Here is a 23,875-nt window from a genome sequence, read left to right on the forward strand (position 1 = left end):
ATTTCCCTTATCCCCTCCCCAATCCTCCCTCACCAAGTTTTGCTATATCATTACTAAAGTATAGTTCTTCATACACAGTCATATGTCCATCCTTGTGAGCATGCACAATGGCAGAGACCGCATCATCCTATTGTCATATAGTAAACAGCTTCACTGTAAGTCCATCTTTAGTCTGGAAGTAGAGATGCACACTGCATTGCATACTCACATCTGGATATGATAGTCTCCATTTCACAATTACTGCACATCCCCTTAAGTGAAAAGTCACAATACAAAATCAACAATAGGAAGAAAAATTAAAATTTACAAAGCCATGAAGTTAAATAACATGTTACCAGATATGAAAGTCTCCATTACATAGCTACTAAAGATCCCCTTAAATGAAAAGCCACAAACAGGAAGGAAAAAAAAAAGAAATTAATTTCCAGATCATTTTTAAAGAAAAAGGAGCACAAGAAAGGGTGGAAAATGTTGAGAGATACTCAGACAACACAGTGTATTATGCAGTGACTGCATATAGATATATAATACACCTACATAGTGTAGAGATACATAGAGGTATGATGTGTGTAAATGCACCTGCAAAAGTAGTCTTGACAGGTGGAAGGGGGAATGAAAATATATTACAAAAAAAAATCTTACCAAAATGTACGCAGTATAGTTTTTAACGGCCCTCTTGCATTTTTTTAAGGTTTTATTTTGGTTTCTGCTTCTTTCAAGAGTTTCAGAGATCCTTTATTTTTGTTTTATATGTATGCTATGAACTCACAGCAGATGGGTTCCAATAGTTCAGGTTCCTTCTCACGGGCTCTGACAAAGTCGGCTGCTCCGGGTGGAACAGACTGGTGCTTTAGTCAAACTCAGGTACCTTCCTCTTTGGCTTCTTTTTTTTCCTGATCATTTTCCTTCACCCATTTGAGGAAGCAATCTCGTCTTTCAGAGCGTTTAATATGCTCAATATGCACATTATTCTCCTGGCAAGAATCCTGCCCTGATGTGTTTCTGACAGTGCCAACAGCATGCTGCGTAACAGTGTAGACTCTTCCAGTGTTGCCATGGTCACATTTATGGGGCATTTCTTTCCGAACGGTACCCATTCCCTTGACGTCTACAATGTCACCAGTTTTGTAAATGTGCATGTATGTGACTAAAGGAACAGCTCCACCTTTTCTAGAAGACCTGGAAAATATGTGACAGATCCCTTTGTGTTCAGCATCTTGCCGAATTACTGAAGGAAGAGGGCTTTTCTCTCTGCCATTCAAGAACGGGAAGGAGGCCACAGTTTTTGCTACGGAGTCGATCAAGCATACACATTTAACCAAGTGCCTATGACAGAGTTCAAAAGTGCACATAATCCTATTGCACAGTTACTCGTCTTATCCTTTGTCAAAGCCATCCCAGCAAAGGATTTGGCTTGCCAGCCCAAGTAAGAGATACAGAACATGAAAAGAGGAAGATGATGGTAGAATTGCATTGTGCCTATTTAAAATATTTGATATAGCACAAAAGATGGCCTGGTCAAAGAACAGTCAGAATAAAAACTTCATAACCGAAGAAAATTGAGAGCCCTGATGTCAAACACATCAAACAAAAAGTTAAGAAGAGACATTTAATTGTCTATTCAGGAGCAAGAGAATCAGGCTGCCATTTGTACTTATATTTTTCTTAGATTCCATTCTTGTGAAAAATTTAGCATTTCCAAGCATCTTTTTTGCTTTCCACATCTGTTTAATTCAATCTACACTGGGTGGCCTTCTAAGCAGAAAGTATGACATATTCTTTCGACTTTAATTGTAGAAAGCGCAGGTAAAATTACAGTCTAATTTGTAAGGAATTGAACGGGTAAATTTGCTCATTCTTGTTCTGATTCCACAGTCAAAAGCAGCTGGTGTTTAAACAAGGTCCAGACAGTTCAAAGCCAATCAGAACAGGTTATTCTCCTTTTCCACTTCTGACTGTGAAAGGCCTGATGCCAGGTTATCATTTCCAGAAAACCCCTAGACCAGCAAAACTTGCAGAGACTTCCTCTTTTTTCCCTTCTTTCTGAATTGTTAGTTGGTCTCCCAACACATTTTGAATGTAACCTTTTTAATCCCTGCATTTGCAATTAGAGATTAAAATTCCATTCCAAGAGTCATTCTGCAGATGGCATAGCATGTAAAAAAAATGGGAGGTATTTTAAAATTGTATTTATACAGAACACCAGATGAATTTGCCAGGCTGTTTCTTCCTTAGCTCTTGTGAAAATTGATTGTTTAAGATGCAGATTTTATTTGCTTCGATTTAGCATTTTTATAGGATTTTAAAGCATCAATTAATCCATGTCTTTTGTTCAACACAGTTGCTCTAAATACAAAAGTAAAATCTGTATTTAAAGAAACTGCCTCCTGAGGTTAAGTCACCTGTGCCAGGTCACCAGGGCTGGATCATAAAGATCACATGATGATGGAATAAGCATGTCACAGAACCAAGGTGTCCATTACATGGTAACCTCATCACATCTCAGACAATACTAATAATTTGATTCTTCAGATTTTTTTTTTTTTTGGCTTCAGCTTCTTATAAGAATCTTTAAAAATCCTATAGCTTTCCAACTTTTTATTGACATGTAATAAAGTACATAAGCATATAACTTGTGGATTTTTGTAAAAGTAAGTTATAACCTTGCAAATTTAGAAATTGAAAAATTACTGGCACAATAGAAGGTCTTTCTAGAACTCTTTCAGGTTCCCTCCCAGTTTGTCTCCTTTCCCAAAGATAACCTCTATTCCAGTCCTAACCCCAGACGCCGATAGTGTCTGGGACTCTCCTATTACAGCTGCACACAGAGGTGCTCTGTCCACGGCCTTAGACGCCAGTACATTTTATAAACCCAACTTCTCCATTTTAGTTTTGATGAGCATTCAGGGTGCTGCTAGTTTCAGACATTACAAGGGGTATTTTTGTAATCATTGTGTATAGGTCCACTGCTTTTAGTGAACATATATACGTATTTCTGATAACATCAGAACTAAGCGCACCTTCGCTGGGTCACTGTTCTCTGAAATGAGTATGCCAATTTGCATAGCCCTCAGCTAGAGGAAAAGGGTGCCACTGCTCCACGTCCTTGGCAGCACTGGACACCTTCAGCAATCTGGTGACTTAGGCATTGGTTTTACATCGCAATTCTATTTTGTGCTTCTCTGCTGACTGATAAAGTCAGGGCATCTCTTCATATTTATTTCCCAATAGAGACGTATGTGTTGAAGTTGTTTCACTATAACTACTTTGTTATACTGATATAAATCCTTTCAGATTAGTACATTGCAAACGCATTCCTGCATTTTTATATTATAGAGTCCTAAAGAATTTTAAAGATAGCCAAGTGACTGACTAGTTTTATGAATAACTATTACTCATTTCTTAAGAAATTTTGTCTTGGGACTGGCTCCATGGCTCAAACAGGCTAACCCTTCACCTTGAAGTATCAGCACTCCATATGTAGTACGAATTCATGTCCCAGGTACCCTATTTCTGATCCAGCTTCCTGCATTTGGCATGGGAAAGCAGTGGGGGAGTAGCCAAGTTCTAGGACCACTGCACCCACAGGTGACACTGTAGAAGAACATTCAGAATCTTTGCTATTGTGGGAGACACAGCCAGTTGAATCTCCCTGGAAAGTCACCAGGAGCAGTTGATGTGGAGATGAATGAGCAGGAAACCCCCTGGTTCACAGGTTTAGATAAAGAACCTGAGAGAGGAACTAGCTGTGTTTTGGGGAACTGCACCTTGCTGTTGAGATGTAAATGGCTCAAGCCCCTCCTCCCCGGATCCCTACACCACAACCTTGCTTTAAAAGTCTGGTGCTGTCAATACACTTCGGCTATTGACCACCAGTCAGTAGTCCATGCGTGTTATGATCATCTCCGTGCAATAAGTCCATTGCTGCAGGACAGCAACAGGAGACTGGGAAGAATCTCCTGGTGCCCGACTTCGGATCAGCTCAGCTCTGGCTGCGGCAGGCATTTATAGAGTGAACAGTGGATAGAACACATTTTTTCTCTGTCTCTCCTTCTCTATGTAAACCTATTTCTAATAAAAAAAAAAACTTAAATAAATATATTTGTCTTTCTAATATTCACATAGTAAACTATGCTATTTTTTCCTTTTTAAAAAAGATTTTTTTTTATTGGAAAGTCAGATAAACATAGAGGGGGAGAGACAGAAAGGAAGATCTTCCGTCCAATGATTCACTCCCTAAGTGACCACAATGACCAGAGCTGAGCCGATCTGAAGCCAGGAGCCAGGAGTCTCCTCCAGATCTCCGACGCGGGAGCAGGGTCCTAAGTCTTGGGCTGTCCTCAACTGCTTTCCCAGGCCACAAGCAGGGAGCTGGATGGGAAGTGGAGCTGCCAGGATTAGAACCAGCACCGATATGGGATCCTGGCATGTTCAAGGCGAGGACTTTAGTTGCTAGGCTACCGTGCCAGGCCCAACTATATTATCTTCTAAACTATTCGGTGTTTTTGCTTTTTATACTGGGTATATATTTGTTTTTTCTATTTTTATTTGTGTGCTTAAATATTTTATCAATCCAGTACTGCTACTGGAAAAGGTCACCTTTACTCTATGCATTATGGTAATATTTTATGTTAAGTGATTTGCAGGACAAAAATAATGGTCAAAATTCTCCTATATTACATATGTAAAATCTTATCATAAAGATATTGGGAAAAAAAGACACAATAAGTATAATACACAATAGGGTATAAGAAGCATATCTAACCAAACAATACAATGTATGCATAATATTTAGTTAATTACTGATATTTAACACATTATAATTATTATTCTTAAACCAAACAGCAATATTTAAATAGTTCATCCTAAAGGAAGATATTTACTATAGGCATTTTATACTTTATAAAGTTATAAAAGTTGCCTTTTTTCGTATATTTGCATTTCATCATATTTTCTTCTATAAAATTTCACTTTCTCTGAGTTTGGCTTTTTTCCTTAATGCAGACATTTCAATTGCCTTTGACTATATTTTCACATATTTTACCCATGATATCTAAATTGCTACAACAAATTATTAAACTATTTTATATATCTTAATGTTTATAGATGTTGATGTGATGTAATTTTCTTCATTTATGATAGGAATTAAGTTGTGCTTTCTTGCTTCTTGAAAGATAAATAAACATTTATACAAACACATAAGAACATCTTAAATTTATTATTAACATTGGTAATACCAGTGAGAAAAATGTTATCTTCTTTGTATTTTCTTTACAATAAAGTTGATTTGCATTATTTTGTGTTTTATTATTTTCTATTAATGATTTCTTTTAGGGAATTTCCCAGTTTTTCTAACTCTGTTATTTAGATAATGAAATCTTTGCCTTTCCACCATTTCTTTCTTTTCTAATAAAAATAAGGATATACATTTTCTTACAGGTCCAGCTGAATCTACATTTAACTTTTAATAAACGTGTATCCCTTTGTTTAAAAAACTTTTTCAAATTGTATCTTTATTTAATTTCTGACTCAAAAATCATTTTGAAATATCCTTTCTAAAGCTGATCTCCCATTACTTTTACTCTGTTTGGAAACATATCCTATGTATGACTGTGATCTGAAATTTGTAAGGAAATTTTATGATCAACTCAGGATTTATTTCATGTACATTTGAAATGAATGAGCTCATTATTGTTACAGCATTTTGTTTTTGTTGATTAAATAATATTATAGGCTGATAAAATTTCCTATATGTATTCATGTTTTATTTTCAGAGATAAGTTCAAATCTTCAATTTTCATTTGGAAAAGTAGATTTTTTTTTAAGCAGGGTAGCTTTGGGCCCAGCATGGTACCCTAACAGCAAAAGTCCTCACCTTGCATACCCTGGGATCCTATATGGGCACCGGTTCTAATCCCGACTACCCAGCTTCCCATCCAGCTCCCTGCTTGTGGCCTGGGAAAGCAGTTGTGTATGGTCCAGGGCCTTGGGACCCTGCACCCATGTGGGAGACCCAGAGAAGTCTCCTGACTCCTGCTTTGGATTGGCTTAGTTCTGGCAGTTCGGGCCACTTGGAGTTTGAATCAACAAGGCCATGGGACCCTGCACCTGCATGGGAGTCCTGGACTAGGCTCCTGGCTCCCAGCTTGGATCAGCCAGGCCATTGCAGCCACTTGGGGTGTGAATCATCGGATGGAAGATCTTCCTCTCTGCCTCTGCTCCTCTGTATATATCTGGCTTTCCAATAAAAATAAATAAATCTTAAAACAAAAATTACTTAACTGATTTTACTTTAACTATTCAATTGTTAATGCAAAAACAAAATGATAGTATTTTTTTCATAGATTGGAATTATAAAATTAGGACATATTTTTACATACCCAACAATGCATTTTTTTATGAATTTGTTTTCCTGATGTTAGTACAATGCATTCTATTTTACTTGTTTGCATATTTTCATTTCAACATTTCTCTGCCCTTGTATCTAGACTGTATCTCTTAGAAATAGTACATATTCAGAATTTTTTATTTATACTGAAAAAATTTTACCAAGGTTATTTAAACAACCTACATGTAATATGAACAGTAATATATTTAGGTTTAACTAATTCCTTATTCTTTGTTTTAATGGCTTCATCTGCTTTCTGTTCTTTTTAAAAGTCCTTCCTTGTGTTTTTTGAACTAATCAACCATTTTTGATTTCATTTTCACCCACCATTAGCTTGTTAATTATACCTTATTTTATTTTTTAATGTTTCCCTAAAGATTATACCATCATGCCTCAGCAATTAAATTCTATTAAGAGTACTTCCATCACCATCAGAATGATGAGATGACTTCAGAACTCCTTCAATCCATTTATTTCTCTGCAATCTTCTCTGTAATTTTTGTGTATCTTCATTTCAATTCTATCTGGCTTTATAAGTGTAAATTTGCGTGTAGATTAAGATTTTTAGATATATTTCAGCAGATGTGGAAAACTTGGGGTTACTATACTGCCAAACGTGGTTCTTGGTTTATTCAGTTCTCTACTTTTAGAACTCTCATCTTCTTGTCATGACTGACTTCATTTTCCCCACGTATCTCAATCGTTATATTTTCTCTAATGGCTTCTTTCTATGCATTTTCTGGTTTTTCTATAGTCAACTAGTATAATCTGCTATTAAAATAAGCTGTGAGATTCAAAATTGTTATTTATTTTTTAGTTTTAGATGTCTTTCATATTCTTCTCTACTTTCTCGAACAAGTTACTTTCAAATCCTGAGATCTAATTTTTAAACTGTCCCAATCAGGATGTGATAGAACTCTGCTTCTCTCAGCCACCATTGCTTCCTTGTTGTCTATGGCCTTCCACCCTGCCAGCCGTAAGGTGGCTTTGGCTGTCAGGCCCATTTTGTGGTTGCTGTTGTCTTATCCCTAGGACCTTGGCGTCTCAACTTGGACTTCCTTCACAGCTCTGAACTCTTCCTACCTTTTTAACCACAAGAGAGCCAAAAGCAATGAACTACTTCTTTCTACTCACACATGTGTGAACCAGGAAACACAAAAACAAAAAGTGGCATAGAATTTGAATTCAATTAATCCTTTTCTACAAGATCTTTAACTCTTGGAGGTCTTACATGATTTGCTATACCTTTTAGATTTTTTTTACTCAGACTTTACCACATTTCTATAGAGGGTTGCTCTGATGTAAGCTATTCTATCATAGCAAGAAGCAAAAATCTACTAAAAACTTTCACGAAACTTCAAAATTTGAAGAAACATGATGGGTCTCGGAAAAAGTCAGTAAATTTTTGTTCATGTCACATGATAATAATTACACTCAGAGCTACTAAGAGGATTATTCAAAAAGATCATGAAGAAATGGGGTTGCATTATAAGTTTATTTTATTGCAAAAAATTTAAATCCATGCATGGCTTTTTCATAAACTTTTTGAACTTATTCCCAGCAAGGGACTAGCCCCTCTCTGGTCAAAACAGCTATGCGGGCAATGAACCCACACATGGAAAATCCACTTAACTCTGTCTCTTCTTCTCTCACTCCCTGCTTGTTGCTCTTTAAAAGAAACAAAAAAACGTATAAAATAAATCCATGCAAGAGGAAACAGAAAATAAAAATACATGTGTGACAAGAGACTGATGACAACAATAACAAAGAAGTACTCAGAAAATCTAACCTTGACTGACTTCATTGGTGAACTGTATAAATCAATTTCAGAAAAATCATAAAAACGTCATAAGGTAAGAGAAATGCAGACATGAACACAGGCACACAAATGTCCAACAAAAATATTAGCAACTCAAATCTGGTAATACACTTAAAAAAAAGATGGCTCACCATGGCTCATCAGTATTTATCCCAGTAAGGGTTGTTTAGCAAACAAAAATTGGTTAATGTGATAGAGCCCATTACATCTCAGTAAGGCACAGAAAAAACATTTGGCTAAATCTGTCACTTTTTACGATTCAAAACACTCAACGATGAGGGGCTAACCTTCCTCCTGTAGCACTGGCATCCCAAGTGGGCACCAGCTAGCTCTGGCCCTTGTGGCCATCTGGGGAGTGAATCAAAAGATGGAAGACCTCTTTATCGCTGCTCTCTCTTTACAAATCTGCCTTTCAAAGAGAAAGAATAAAAGAAATAAATAATAAAATAAGAGAAATAATACAGGAAGTAAATAACAAAAAGTAAAAGAAAAATAATCCTTAAATAAAAAAACAATAATATCATACTCACTATGTAAGACTGGATGTTTTCTTTTAAAGGTCAGAGATAGGACAAAATATCCACTCTCTCAATCTCTATCAAGCCTTTGATAATGTTTGTAAAACAATCTCTCCTCGCAGATGGGCAATCTATCCTCACATTTTCCATATAGACCATTCTGAAGAGTCCACTGTTGCTCTGGAAACAAGATGTGCTGCAATATGGACTCTCTCCACCTCCACCAGGGTGTCTCTCTGATATGATCAAGCAAAGCATCAATTGCTGGGTTAAGACAAACAAGAGGTATACACATTCATTCGTTTTTAACAATTGTGTTGTGACCAGAGCTGCTGTGCAGCACTGGCAATCCATATCGATACCGGTTCAAGTCCCAGATGCTCTACTTCTAGTCCAGCTCCTGATAAGGCACCAGGAAAGTTGCTGCTACATAGGAGGCCCTGTTGAAACTCCTGGCACCTGGCTTCCGCCTGGTCCAGTACAAGATAATGCAGCCATCTGAGGAATAAACCAGTAGAGGATCTCTCTCTCTCTCTCTCTCTCTCTCTCTCTCTCTCAATAACTTTGGCTTTTGAATAAACAAATACATCTTTTTAAAAAGACATCTATGCTGTTTAATTTCATATTTAAGAAAATGTTTGTATGAGACAGAACCAATGTGCTCTCACTGGGACACCAATCTGAAAAGGCAACTGAACTGTGTGAGATCAACTCCAGGATCTCTGTCTGTTGCATAGCTGGCACGACCCACAGCTTGCTTACCTGCTAACCTAAGTGAACGTGACCTGTGACATGACTGGACAAGCTAAAGGGACAGACATACTTTCTAGCCAATTACAGCGTCATTGTTGGGATGGGGGACTATCAGGAGATTCCCTTCTGCCTTTCCCTTCTCTAATCTGTATAAGTTTGTGCTCACTTTACAATAAACAGACATGCCCCACCAGACTGTTCCCAGTGGTTCTTTTGGCCAAAGAACACTATCGCCTCATCACCTTAGTGGTCTTGGGGCCTGCTGCCAGCAAAGTCCCTCAAGAGGTTTCCACACAAAAACTCACCCTCACAAGAGTCAAGTTAGCCAGGAGATAAACTACAGTGCTTTTTTGGTGTATAAACAAAAAAGATCCAATGTAGAAAGAAGAAAGAAAAAGCTGTCATGTTGTTTCTTCCTCAGCTCCGAGTAGTGCAGTGTGGAAACAGGCCTCTGTCTCCAGCGGTTCTATTGCCTTTGGGCACAATTAAGAAACCTACACCATCATGTCTTTGAACACTTTCTTTCCTACATACAAAATACTTAAATTGTACAAAGTAACAACTTCAATTAAAATATTTTCTTCAGACACACTCAATTACATTATGTATATCTTATTATACATAACTTGTTCCTCTACCCAAAAAACTCATGAGCCTTGAAGTCTCAAGCCAGAAGACACCTCCTGAGGCCTTTATGGCTATTTGCTCCGTGTTCTCTGCATGCAGCAGGAGAGAGAAGGAAAGGCCGTCATCTCTGAGTTTTGGTGGCACTAGAGCAGTGTCACATTCTCTCTTCAGCTCCAGCTTAGGGCACTGAGATAGAGTCTCACCCTAGAAGCTAGCTACGAGTGCAAGTCTTTCTGCCAGGGTCCCTTTTGTACCTTTTCTCTTGGCTCAGTGCTTTTGCTGATTGGTTGGCCTTTAGCTTCTCTCCTGTCGCCTCTGCTACTACTACTAGACTGCTGTGGGGTAGGTAGTGGACAAGTGCTGAGGATGAGCTAGTCCAAACATGTCACAAACAACTTCTCACCTGTCACTTGATACAGTTACTTACTCTAAGGGGGAAAGTCACATACAAGTTAACACTGTATTATACTAATCGATGGTTCACACATCTCACACATAGGTTAACGTCATCTCATGTCAGTTTTTAGTCTGTTCATTTCACACTCCAAAGGGGATAGGTTACACACAATAACATTTTCAACAAGTTTCACTATTATGCTCATCACACGTTCCCGTGTAGGGCAAGAAAGAGGAATAAAACCCAGACCTGAGACTTGATGCCCTAGTACCATTTCTGTTATGCTGAACCCTGGAGTCAGACAGGCCCCCCAGCCTCTGCCCCCAGGCTGTTACTTGCAGACTAAGCCTGTGGTCAAGGCACTGCCTGGATCACAAAGCTTCTACAACTGCCCTCACTTCCAGCAGAGACCTGCAGCCCAGTGGAACAGGTGCATTTTAGTCAGTATCACTACCAGCATGACAAAGTCTTGGCAACAGCAAGTAACCCTGAGACACTGACACCAACCAGCTTTGTCAGCTTGAGTAGTTAAAATATTGCTTTGGTCATCGTCCAACTTCCAACGAGTAACTGAGCAAGGCTCCAGCAATAGTTAAGTAGTGTGGGGAAGTGAACTTAGGACTTGAAGTTCAGAGTTGGGTCTTCTATGACTTCTAAGACTTAGCACCACATAAAACTCAAAGTTATTCGTCCTCTATGCAGGGCTCACAGTCACAGCTTCATACCTGACCAAGGCAAAGACCTGACCCTCCTCAGAACAAATGTATTTTGGTTCATGGTGACTGAGTTTCAGGTATGCCGAACTTAGCGTTTCCCTGAGGGTTCGAGCAAGCAAAAAGAAGAGAGAAAGGTAGGAAAGCAAGCTTAGGGTTTTGGCTTGAAATTCTGCACCAGTTTCCTGTGGTAAGGCCCAGAATCAAAGAAGAGAGAAAAGAAACTTATCCACAGATCAGTATTCAGATATACAGCCTTGACATCAGCCTTATTCTCAGGCAGGATGAGTGACTGTTTCAGCCAATATTACCTGTAACCTCTTGTGAGTTTTGCCTAATCTTTGTAGACTGTGGGACGCCAACGTCCTGGCTTAGGCACTCTACCACAACCATAGGGCAATAACATGGAGTGAGACTAGCCACTGGGCTATAGCCAGCAAAGAAAAGTAAGACTAGCGTCTTGAATCTGTTAAAATCAACACTGAGAATATATTAGCATTCATCATCACTTGGTTATAAGGCACTCAGGCTGCAAACCCTTTCATTGAGCGGTATCTCAAAGTATACTCTGGGCCTACCCCATGCTCCATGAGTTCAGGGGGCTGTGAGTTCTAGGCTTAATCTGCTATGGTATAGGAAGTCTGAGGAACGTTCACTCCATCCTTCCCCCAAACCCGAGCAGCATAACAAAGAGCAATTATTCACAGGTTTGGGGGCAGAGGATATAAGAAATTGGAGATCGAGACACAGAATAGAAAGCTGGAGTTTACATGGCAAACATGCAAACATCCCCTGCCAAACACCTGTAAATGCTGAGGTAACCCCAAACTTACATCTGACAATGTGGATACCCTGTAAGCCCCACAAAGCCTCTGAGCAGGCACTCTTACAACCCTAACTACAGGCTACCAACGGACAGTGTCTCTTGCCCCACAAGCCATGTCTGAGACCCTGGCACCCCTGCTGGGCATCAGATGTGTGCCCCCACAGCTGCTCCATCTATTGCTTGGGAGGAAGATACGTGAAGACCGCACTGTGTTACATCCAACCATAAATAATGGCAAAGCAGCCTATTATATTTTATCACACATTTCCTCTTTTACCCGCAAAATACTTCCTGAGATGTATTAGCGTTAGGGAAAAAATAAACTGCCTAAACGAGTCACCGAGAGTCTCCTTTCGGTGAGAGCAGGGGATGCATAAGGAAGATGTTCTATTCTTGGTCTGGCGATTTTTCTAGTACAATCTCATTGGCTTGCAAGACCTGTGTTACAATTTGTCACCTTCGTACAGGCTCTGAAGGAGCATTTAGGCAGAAGATTAGAATTGAGAAATGAGAAAGATCAGGAGAGTGAAAGGCTGTCCTCCTAAGCAGGATGCTAAAGTTATTATTAAAACACAAGCTTAATTTCTAAGTCTACTCAAGAACTCCTGCCTCTCTTTACCTACTGAAATATGCCCCAAGTCTAAACCCTTCCACCCACATCACTGTCAAGATAGTCACATCAGATCCGTAATAATCAATTCCAGATCACAACTGATTTTCCTATATATGAACGTAAATCAATATATATATACATATAATATGTTTGTATATGTGTGAAGATGCTTCAAAATCTCATAGAAAATATGGGTTATTGTTTAATTCTCATTCTCAGGGTGTAAAACATTTGAGATCCGCATATAGTTTACTCATAATGTATATTTTCTATGAATTTCTGAAATATACTACTTATGTACGTACAGTTTATAAACAAGAGTATAAAATCATATATATATGATTTTATATATATATATAATTTCTATATCATTATAAAGAAGCAGCACAAACTTCTATGGTGTTTACTAAGTAGAGCCTAAAACTGAACTCATCACTTCCTCTTAAACTTCCGAGTAGCAAAAGAAAGGATACCTTAATGGACCCTCAAAATGTTTTTGTTGTTGTTGTTGTTGCTGGAGAATGAACTTGAGAAATAAAGAGGATGAATTTTAAAGCAATAAGGTATTCCTATTCATCAAAAATCTGCTAGGTTCTAAATGCACTACACATACACATGAAATACAGCTTTTTATTCTCCTGTACCTACTCCTGTACACACCAAGTGTTTTTGCTAACTCTTCAAAGCTTTAATTATCAATTCATGCGATGGGCCTGAAAATCCACTGCAGACCCTGATTTACTGCTGTGAGGGCATGGTCCTACACTTAAAATATTAGCCCTGTTGGCCAACTGGCAGCTCTCTTTGTTCATACACTCTCACAATTACTTCCAGGTCATTAGGCCCATCTTAAGCAGAGACTTTATTGTCATTAGGAAAAGTGCTATAATGACATTCTGTGATTTCATGATTACAACAATAAAAGTGAGGGGGCGGTGGTGACAAGAGGGAAGATGTACAGACATTGAATTTGTGCTAAATTCTTTTCAGGAAAAAATAACAAAGAAAACAAGCCCTTAAATACATGATCCACATATATATTTCATTTGATTAAAAATATATTAACGTTTTACAATGAGCAAGAGAGCAATTTGACTTCTAGGAGAAAGATTGCTGGATAAGACCAATAAGGCTCCTAAATTCACATAACTGAGGGTTTTTTCTTTCTCATTTACTTTTGGTTTTCTGTTTATTTTAACTCAAAGACACTGACAAGTTTCCTTCAGTGGAAACTTGCCTGTGGCCTGCAAAAGTAATAGAGGATGTCTCTAAGCCTGGGACCGTGCACTCATGTGGGAGACCTAGAAGAAATTCCTGGATCCTGGCTTGGGATCAGCTCAGCTCTGGCCATTACAAACACTTGAGGAGTGAATCAGCAAATGAAATATCTTTCTGTCTCTCCTTCTCTCTTTAAATCTGCTGTTCCAATAAGAATAAATAAACCTTTTTTAAAAGAATTTACAATTAAGTGGTATAGATAAAAAAAAAACTACTATATACAAAGAAATTAGTGTTATGAAGACAATAAAACAAAGATAAAAGGTAGACATTATTGGAAACCTACAAAAGTCCTTTCATGGATATCAAACTTAGGCCCAAATAACAACAACAACAACAATTACCCACTAGTTCAGAAGTCAATTAAAAAGGAGTCATCCGAAATAAAAGTTGTGTGACAGAAACACATTTTGCATGTTTAGGAATAAAGCAAAGGAAATCAATGAAGCTAACGATTACCAAGCTAGAGTTTTCTTTTTCCCCATTTGGGTTAGCAGGAACAAGATCACTGAAGGCCTGATTGCACTAAGTATTTTCTGAAACCTACTATGTGTCAAGCAGCATTTTAAACACTATAGGACAAACTTGCTGGCTTGGGCAAGCTCAATTCCTACTAGTTAAAAACAGATTACAGAAACATACTCCCAATTTTCTTTTTTAAAGATTTATTTCTTTTTCTTGGAAAGTCAGATTGACATAAATAAAAAGGTCCCAAAGCCTTGGGCATCCTTGACTGCTTTCCCAGGCCACAATCAGGATGCTGGAAGGAAAATGGAATAGCTGGGATACAAACCGACGCCCATATGGGATCTTGGCACATGCAAGATGAGAACTTTGGCTAACAGCCTAGTGCAAAATTGGAATGCTAAGGAGAAAAAGTAAATATGGAAAAGAATTGGTATATGAAGGTGAAGGGATATTGCACTACGGAGTAATGCTGCCAATAAATAATGACTGAACAATCTTCCCTTACACCAGGATGTAGAGTCTGACCTTTCCCTCTGAGACCTAACTGGCCTTGATGCTTTTATTTGGCCAATAGCATGCAATGAAAATTATATTATGAAATTTCTTACGTTACACATAAATGTATGTGTGATTTCTAATACAAGTCTCTACACACACTGTTTGTGAGCTCTGATAGAGTTATGATAGAATATCAAGTGCAAATACGCTGGCAGTAGTATCTCAAATGTCTTCCCATGAACCCTATATCTGATAGTCATATTCTCAGGTATGCTCCTCTGTGAATATGGGTTGTATCTAGTCATTTACTTCTAACCAACAGAGCATTAACAGTATATTAAAACGTCACTTTCGGACCCCATGCGGTAACCTGGTGGCTAAAGTCCTCGCCTTGCATGCACTGGCATCCCATATGGACAGCAGTTCTAATCCTAGTGGCCCCTCTTCCCATCCAGCTCCCTGCTTGTGGCCTGAGAAAGCAGTGAAGGATGACCCAAAGCCGTGGGACCCTGCACTCACGTGGGAGACCCGGAGGAGGCTCCTGGCTTCAGATCGGCTCAGCTTCAACCACTGCGACTGCTTGGGGAATGAATCAGCAAATAAAAGCTCTTCCTTGCTCTCTCTCCTCTCTGTATATCTGACTTTCCATTAAAAATAAATAAATCCTTAAAAAAATGTCAATTCCAAGACTGTATACCAAAAAAACTCTCTTGTGTCTTGTTTGACTTTTATTACTCAATTACCCAGATCCCCCATGCCAGAGAATTTAAGTTTCCAAGTTGTAGGTAAACATGAAAAGAAAAAAACACATGTGGCAAGGAACTAATGAACTAACATCTCTGACTGATGACCAAGGACCTGTTACTGTCACATTGAGTAAGCTCATCATTTCCCAGCCAAGACTTGGGAACACTGCAACCCAGGCAAACACTTCGATTGCAAACTTAGGAAACTCTAAACTAGAAGACCTAGTTAAGTAACTGGTGAATTCACAACTCACAGAAAACTATAACATCTATTTTGTCATTTAAAGCCACTAATTCTCGAAGTAGTCTGTAACACACCAAAAAAACAACTAAAGTAACTCAAAAAACCCCGCAGTTGCAGCTCATCCTCCATTTATCCCTGCCTAGGTGCTAGGCACATCAAAGAAGCTTCCCCATGAGCCCAAATCACCAAGTGATCACCACCATAGGCTTGCGGTCAGTGCCACTGGTGACAGTATCTTCATCAATCCCAATTTCTAATTTGCAAGTTTGTGATCAAAAGTTAAACAAAATATTATTTGAGCTTCTACATTTAGATAATTTGATATGTAACAACAGGTAAGCAGAACTTATGGTTAGGAACCTATCTTAGGTAAGGAGCATTTGAACAAACACTTGAAAGAAAAATGAAAATGAGCCATGCCAATGTTAAGCAAAGAGAACAATAAGCTTGGAAAAAATACACAAAATATGCTTCAAGAGTATCAAGTGCGACCGACACGATGGAATTTAAGAGTAGGTAGAAGATGAGCTGAGATGTGAGCAGAAGTTCAAGTGGTCCATGGATAGGACAGACACTGACTGTGAGTGAATGGCAGAAGTTGGAGAACTGGACTAAAACGTTGAGTAGAATATATTCTGCAAGGAAATTGCATGCCATAAACCCACTCCTGTCAGCTGTAGTAAGAGCTGTTTCCACATGAAAAGAGACATACGTCTACACCCTTCACAGCTTTAAGCGTTCCCAAACACTGTTTTCAACCCACACCTACGGCAATGCGCCATGGACTCCAGAGTCAGTGTGTGGTCTTGGGTCCTCTCCCCTTCCCAGTCCTCCTCCTTGCCTGGCACTATCTGCACTTAAGCACTTGTGCTTTTCGTTTTCAGAGTGTTTACATTAACTTGAAGCTGTTACCCTAGTTGTGTTGCAGAATGCTTCAGACAGTGCCAGAGGCTATAAATAAATAACAGTTATTTCGGGTCTGCCTGGCAACCAAGTGTACAGCTTCTGCTGGGACCCTCGAGATCATGCTGCAGGGTTGAACACCTCGAAGGGCTAAAGGCAGGTATTCTGCAGGAATACTGAGCAGACCCACTCCACATGGGATGCTAGGTCCACCATCAGTGTGTGTCCTCTGATTGTCACAGAGACCAATCAACAGACCTCACTGCCATGCCCACTCAAATAAACCGCAGTGAACTTGAGCCCAATTATTCCCTATTACCAGATTCCTTATCTCTTCAAACTCTAAAAGTTGAAAAAAAATGACCAAATCTTTCAAGGATTCTGTTTGTTAGTTTACACTATCATCTAGGCCAGCAGGTCCCAATTTTTTCAATGTTCACTTATTTCACTGCATGGCTTTGGACTAGATAATTTATCTATATGAATCTCAGTTTCTATAACCATACAATGGAAGTAAAAGTACCTAGGCCATATAGTTAGTGAGACTTTAAATGAGATAGCACATGTAAACTGCTGACAAAGTCTCTGACCTCTAAATAATAGTCACTAAATGTTAATCTTTATCATTTAAAAACATTACTACTATTTTCCACATACTAGTAATTGCACGTTGAACTAGGCTTTCTAACAACAAAGTCATGCTCTTATTACAATGAATTCAGCAACAACTATAAATGAATATGATTATTATCCACTAGATGATTACATAGATTTGAAATACAGGACATATTTGAGAAAAATAAATGGCTTTCTGAATCATCCATTCCTCAAGTGTACCGCAGAGCTCTATAGAATTTTTTTATGCAAGATCAGAGTACATTCACCTCCAGCTTCATTATCCACATCTCTCACATTATATAATAAAAATTATTGCTCATAATTTGAATATTTTGTGCCAGGAAAAATCTCACCCACCAAACAGTGCAATTAAATTTTATACTCACACATTTAAATATATATATATGAAATATCCAGTTGGAAATTCTAACAACCAAATTGAAACCAAGAAATTGGGCTTATTCTGTTTCAATGAAGTAGAATGTTCAACTAATCAGCATATCTTTTTCCTTGACAATTTGCATCATTAAGATTTTAAGACTCTGGTTCCATGGGAGCAGCTCCGTAACAGGGTATACATCTCTTCTTATTTCATGCATCTTCATCTTTTGAAAACATGTCACAGTATATATTTTTAAAACTTCATGGATGGTTGGGCCCAGCGCATTGGCCTAGCAGCTAAAGACCTCACCTTAATCCCAGCAGCTCCACTTCCCATCCAGCTACCTGCTTGTGGCCTGGGAAAGCACTCGAGGACTGCTCAGAGCCTTGGGACCCTGCACCCATGTGGGAGATCTGGAAGAGGAACCTGGTTCCTGGCTTCGGACCTGAGCAGCACCGGTCATTGCGGTCACTTGGGGAGTGAATCATCAGAAGATCTTCCTCTCTGTCTCTTCTCCTCTCTGTATATCTAACTTGTAATAATAAATAAATAAATCATGGATGGACAGTGAGGGTTAATTTTATACAAACCTATTTTTTTTTTTAAAACTAAGAATGCAAGGGTTTTTCAAAAAGTTCATGAAGAGAGAATTTTACAAAAAAAAAAAAAATCCTTGGATTTCAAAATCTTTCTGTACCATAAAAAAACGTATCTCAGAATTCCAATCCCATATGTTTAAGTATCTCATACACATTAAGAGGCATAGGAAATAGCTATTGGTAATCAATAATCTGCTTTCACAGATATCCTGTCATTCTATAGCTAAGTAAACTAGTTATGGAGAAACTACAGCCGTCCCTGACATCAATGTTGTCAGATAACTTCACATAAAAGCAGAAGTCAACACTAGCTTCCAGCTTAACTACGCTCTGACGTAGGATGTGAACTAGAGGGGATAAGAGTTTCAAATGTCACTCAGTCCAAATGCACAAGTTATTAATGAAATTACACACTAAATTGTAGTGAGAGCAAAATACTTATTAGTTACCAGATAACAGCTTATTTTATCTAGCTTAACTTTGTCAGCACATTTTTGGGCTTCAATTTAAAGTAACAAAAAACCTATCCAACAATGTACCATTAACAGAAAAAATTTACAAAGTTCCAAGCTACAGTATTTTAGAACAATGAAAAAGAGATTGAAGCATTATAGTTTTAGAGTAGACATCATTTGTAGTTTCATTAATTAAACTACTTGTTTTTAAGACATTTTCCTTCGTAATAATTGTCAACTTGTCTTTCAATGGAAGAAATAAGATTCCATACAGATAACCCAAAGAAATATTAACAACAGAACATATTGCAGATAATCTTTACCACTAAATCAGAATCAAACTGTTGGTGATTCCCAAAAATCAGTTGGCCATACCCATTCAAAGTCCCTTCATTTGTTCTCTTTCATGCTTGCAATTCATATATTCCTTGCTGCTATTTGCAAGCTTAGATTGGACTCAGAAGCTTCACCCAGAGCTTTCCTCTGAGAAACTCTTGATAGTATGGGTTAATTAGCTTTCATTTCATCTCCCATTACCGCTCACTCAATTAAATACACATTTAAATGGAAAACGTACTTTTCTTCCCACACAATTGTTGGGTTTTAGCCTAATGCACTTTCTAACCAACCATTTGCCATAGAGGCAGACAGTTTTGAATAAAGTGTGTCAGATGAGTAAAGATGATCAAAAATGACTAATTAGCTATCGATTAGGAAACTGTTATTTTCATGCTCAGATGAGAATCAGAAATTTCCTTGCCAATTTCATGCGCATGCACATAAAAAGGAAGAGTACTGATGGTGGAGAGACTGTCTCCTTTCCTCCTACATCAGAACTCCATTTCAAAAGTATATTATAGGCTTCGAAAATGGTTTGATTTTCTTGGTAACCTGAGTACCAATTATTGCTGCCTTTCTAGAATATCCATCCAGTGTCTGTACTTTCATGGGTCAGTTGTTTTTGATGTATATGAAAAGAGTCATTGGTACTTTGGCGATAATTAGATTCTGCTACTTCGTTCACCAATGCAGAGCTCACAACTGTGTTTCCAGAGAAGTGTTTTGAAGCACAAGGTCACAGAGACACTACCAATTTCATTTTAACCTGCCTTTTCAACTGATGACTTGAACTGACAATTCTAATTGTCCACTAGTGGACACATTTGAGCATTAAAATATCTGTTTACGCTGTTCTAAACCAGTGGATAATCTGACTTCAGTAACCAGGTCTGAATTTAGAGGCTAATTGCATCTCATCCTTTAACCTTTAAAATGAGTGGCTCTTATAACTTAGCACAATCATCTGCATATTTGTTGAAAACCAAAGGTCCCAAAGGGATGAGAATGAAGATATAATTCTATTTGATGGAAAAAGACACATAATAATGACCTCTGCTAAACACATAGCAGGTCTTTCATTTCAAAAGGGTTATAAAATCTATGTCCATGGTATTTACTTGTTGGATTTATAATGCTTGTTGCTCTCATTTGCATGAAAAAAGGGAGGAAAGCTCAATAGATTCCTTTTAAAATGCCTGAAATTCAAATCCAGAAGGTATCATTCAGTGGGTGGTGTCTCTCTTCCCTTTTTCTATCTCCTTCCACGAAGCAACATTTTTGAGTAGATTCATTCTTAGTTCCATAAAAATACAAATCTGAATTCTAACTTTGAGAAATCAAATCACACTAAAAATGATCAATATTTTTGGTTTGTTGAATATAAAGGTTATTTTTAAAACCTAGTAACTAGCAGTATCTTGCATGTTTTCCCAAAAGCCATGCAATAGTACCTAATAACTACATAGCTAATGCTTAAGATATCATATGGTATACATGGAAAGCCCTGATGTAAATAAAACAAATTATGTTTGGTTAATATGAACCACAGTCAGTTTATCATGAATTTTATATGCAATATATATGTGTGTGTATACATGAATTACACATATACTTTTACTTACCCAATTTAAGAAAGGTGGAAAATGTGACTTTTGAAACCTAAGTAAAGAGTAGATGCCATTCCTTGCCTAAATTTCCTGATCAACTATTGAATCCTGCCATTCGAAAGGTAAGACAACATGGCGCATTTCCTGATTGCTCATTAAAGCTGTTCATTCTGCTTCCCTGTTATTCCTTGCACGCATAATCCAATTTCAGACATAAAGTCAAACTATGACCATTTGTAATTTAATATTTACTTATTAACTTTATTTATTTAAAAGACGGAAAGACAGAGAGACAGAGTCTTCGTCCACTGCTTCACCACCCACATGCCCACAACAGTCATGACTGGGACTTGAACTGTAGCAATGCAGCAAGGTGGAGGAATCCACCATGGGGGGAGGGTTGGGGCAGGAGGAGGGGGAGTCCCAGTGCCTAAAACTGTGTCACATAATGCAATGTAATAATTAAGAGAAAAAAGGAGAAGAAAAGGTGCCTTATAAGCAAATTTTGTTAAAAAAAATAATTCATTAGCCATCAATAGGAAATTCACTGAATTAATGAATGAATATAATTCATGGTCAAGTTAGTCTAACAGAATAAGAAACAGAGAAACAGAACTACCCTTGAATGGTGAAACTACAACTTCAGCCATTCCTCGGGCACCACCAGCTTTGATTAGAATATGAAAATCTAGGAGTTATTGCAATTTTAGAAAACATATTAAAGAGTCTGTTGATAACAAAGACATGGATAAAATATGTCAGCAGGTCACAGACTGTTTCAAGATTGTAATTCTCTTCCTTTTATTACCATGATTTTTTTTTTCCCACTCCAAATCTTTAAATCACATTCATGACACCGTGCTGTTCGTGGATTTATTTTTCTCTTCTGTAAAAGGCTCAATGAATCAAAATCAAAACCATCAAATAGAGCCATACTCTCAGACAATAATTTCCTGGATAACTGACCTTGTATTTCTTAAGATGTTTTATAATATGTTTTAAAAATCTCTTCCCTAATCAGATGCGCCTCAGCAGAAGTCTGGGAAAGTCTTTCCCACCATGGGTGATTAAGAAACCACTGGAACGTAAAAGGTCTAAATAATGTAAACTGTTAAACTAGAAAGTTGTCAAATCATTCACAGATTACTTACATTTTTATTCTTGTATCTGTGTGATTTTCAGCAACACAAGACCAAGGTATCAATTAGAAAAAAAAATATCTCAAGCAAAATTTGTATCTAGACCTTGATATATACACACTAGACTGATTAGTTTATACTTTTATCCAGTAAAATAAAAAAGGCTTTGACACTTTTCTTCTTGTCAAAATTACAATGTTACCACCAAAAGAGAATTTGAAAATTATAACTATAAATATAGTCCAAAACCCAGGTAATAATTTCACAATCCAAACAAATTATTCCATACTACAGACAGCAAAACAATTTGCGTAAATAGAAGATGTTTCTTTCATAAATACAGAGGAGACTCATTGACTGATTATGGCTTTAGATAGCATGATAGGCAATGGACACAAATCTAAACAAAGATCCCTGCTGTTACTTTCAAGATCCTGTGTTCTATGAGTGTGACTCACAAAACCAGTTTTAGCTGTGTCTGGGAGAGATACTTGCTAATGAAATATTGAGTTCACAAATCCCACCCTGCCCCTAAGCTGTCTTGGAGAACTGGAAAGCAATGTTGTGCAGAGGCACATTTGTGTTGGAGAAAACACTATTTTTCAACTCCCCAAAGTACATGGGCTGCTTCAACTGCACAGTTTAAAAAGATGGAGCAAGTGGTGGTCACTATCAGATGATAAAAATGGACAAGTTTAGCCAATCACAACCTTGAAATTAACTGTCATTTTCTTCAAACTATCAGCATTTTTATAAAATAACTTTGTCTTCTTCAAACTGCCAGCATTTTTATAAGGGGATGATGTTTCAGATTACAAAATGCATCACTTACACACACACACACACACACACACACCCTGAAATGTTTGTTCAGCACACAGAAGTATCTCCCAAGAAGAGAGCAAACTAATTTCCATACACCTGCAACTTGCTCACGGTCCACTGATGGGAAACTTCAAGTCAGAGAAAAGCCCATCCTAATTAAGAATCAGACTTCTAGAATGAAACTCTCTGGAGGTAAGTCCTGCTTCCCTAGTTCTGTGAACATAGCGAAGTTTCTTAACCTAATTACACACTGAATTCTATTATTTTAGAAAAGGAAATGATAACATTTTCCATTTGGTGATAACTGAGAAGGTAACACAAATGAGTGACAAACTCAATTTAGCAACAGATCGCCAAATGTTAATCAGCAACATTATTACGTATAATGCAAAGCAGAGAAACAGCAGAGACATTGATCTGATACTAACAGTTACGAGTGTTTTAAGCTTTCTCCCCTTGAATAGATGAGAAAACTATAGTAGAGAGGAGTCATGCACTTTCCATACGGTGACCGAACTAACTCACCAGTCATCTAAAACATGCTGTGAACATTGCCATTCTAAGATGACCTTTTAGTCTATGGAAGAAATTTCTTCTGTTCCTTAACAAGCAAAATGATATTATGCTACCATATTCTCCTAAGAAGTACCACGTCCTTTCTGAAAGCTCATTTTGTTCATTTATATATTCTACCTCAGCTATCTAGGGATTCTGCAATGCTGTGCTTTCATTTTTTCCTCTACTTTTTTCACTGGAGTCATACATAATATTTCCTTGGACTGGTATTTTCAGCTTTAGACAAAACATTAATTTCCCTTTAGACTAATGTTTCTAACTTTACCAGTAATGACCACTTGTCTTCAATCTTTCCCAAGATTTTTTTTTAAGTAGCATCATTTATTTTTGAGGGATGAATACCAGAATTACACCCATAGTTTCAGGATAATTTATGAGGTCTGACTGATTTTTGTTTGCAGTATTTTTCAAACAAGAAGCTTAGAATATAGCTGGGAAGAGAGGGTAACATTCTGACAAAGCTTAATGAATAAGGCAGGCGTATTTTATCATTTTTCTACCCTCAGCATCCTTCACCTTTCACAACTTATCCAGAATAATTTTT

General features: G+C 37.7%; 1 protein-coding gene across 1 annotated transcript; it reads right to left on the reverse strand.

Annotated features, from left to right (window-relative positions):
* Positions 1–746: 746 nt before the first annotated feature.
* Positions 747–1,352, reverse strand: LOC121152283 (60S ribosomal protein L21-like). Its single transcript, XM_040974292.1, is given in 1 exon segment — positions 747–1,352. A coding segment is annotated over 1 exon segment (606 nt).
* Between the last annotated feature and the right edge of the window lie 22,523 nt (positions 1,353–23,875).

This window comes from Ochotona curzoniae, unplaced genomic scaffold (genome assembly GCF_017591425.1).
Source record: "Ochotona curzoniae isolate NIBS_2020 unplaced genomic scaffold, NIBS_Ocur_1.0 contig_1, whole genome shotgun sequence".
Classification (NCBI taxonomy): domain Eukaryota; kingdom Metazoa; phylum Chordata; class Mammalia; order Lagomorpha; family Ochotonidae; genus Ochotona; species Ochotona curzoniae.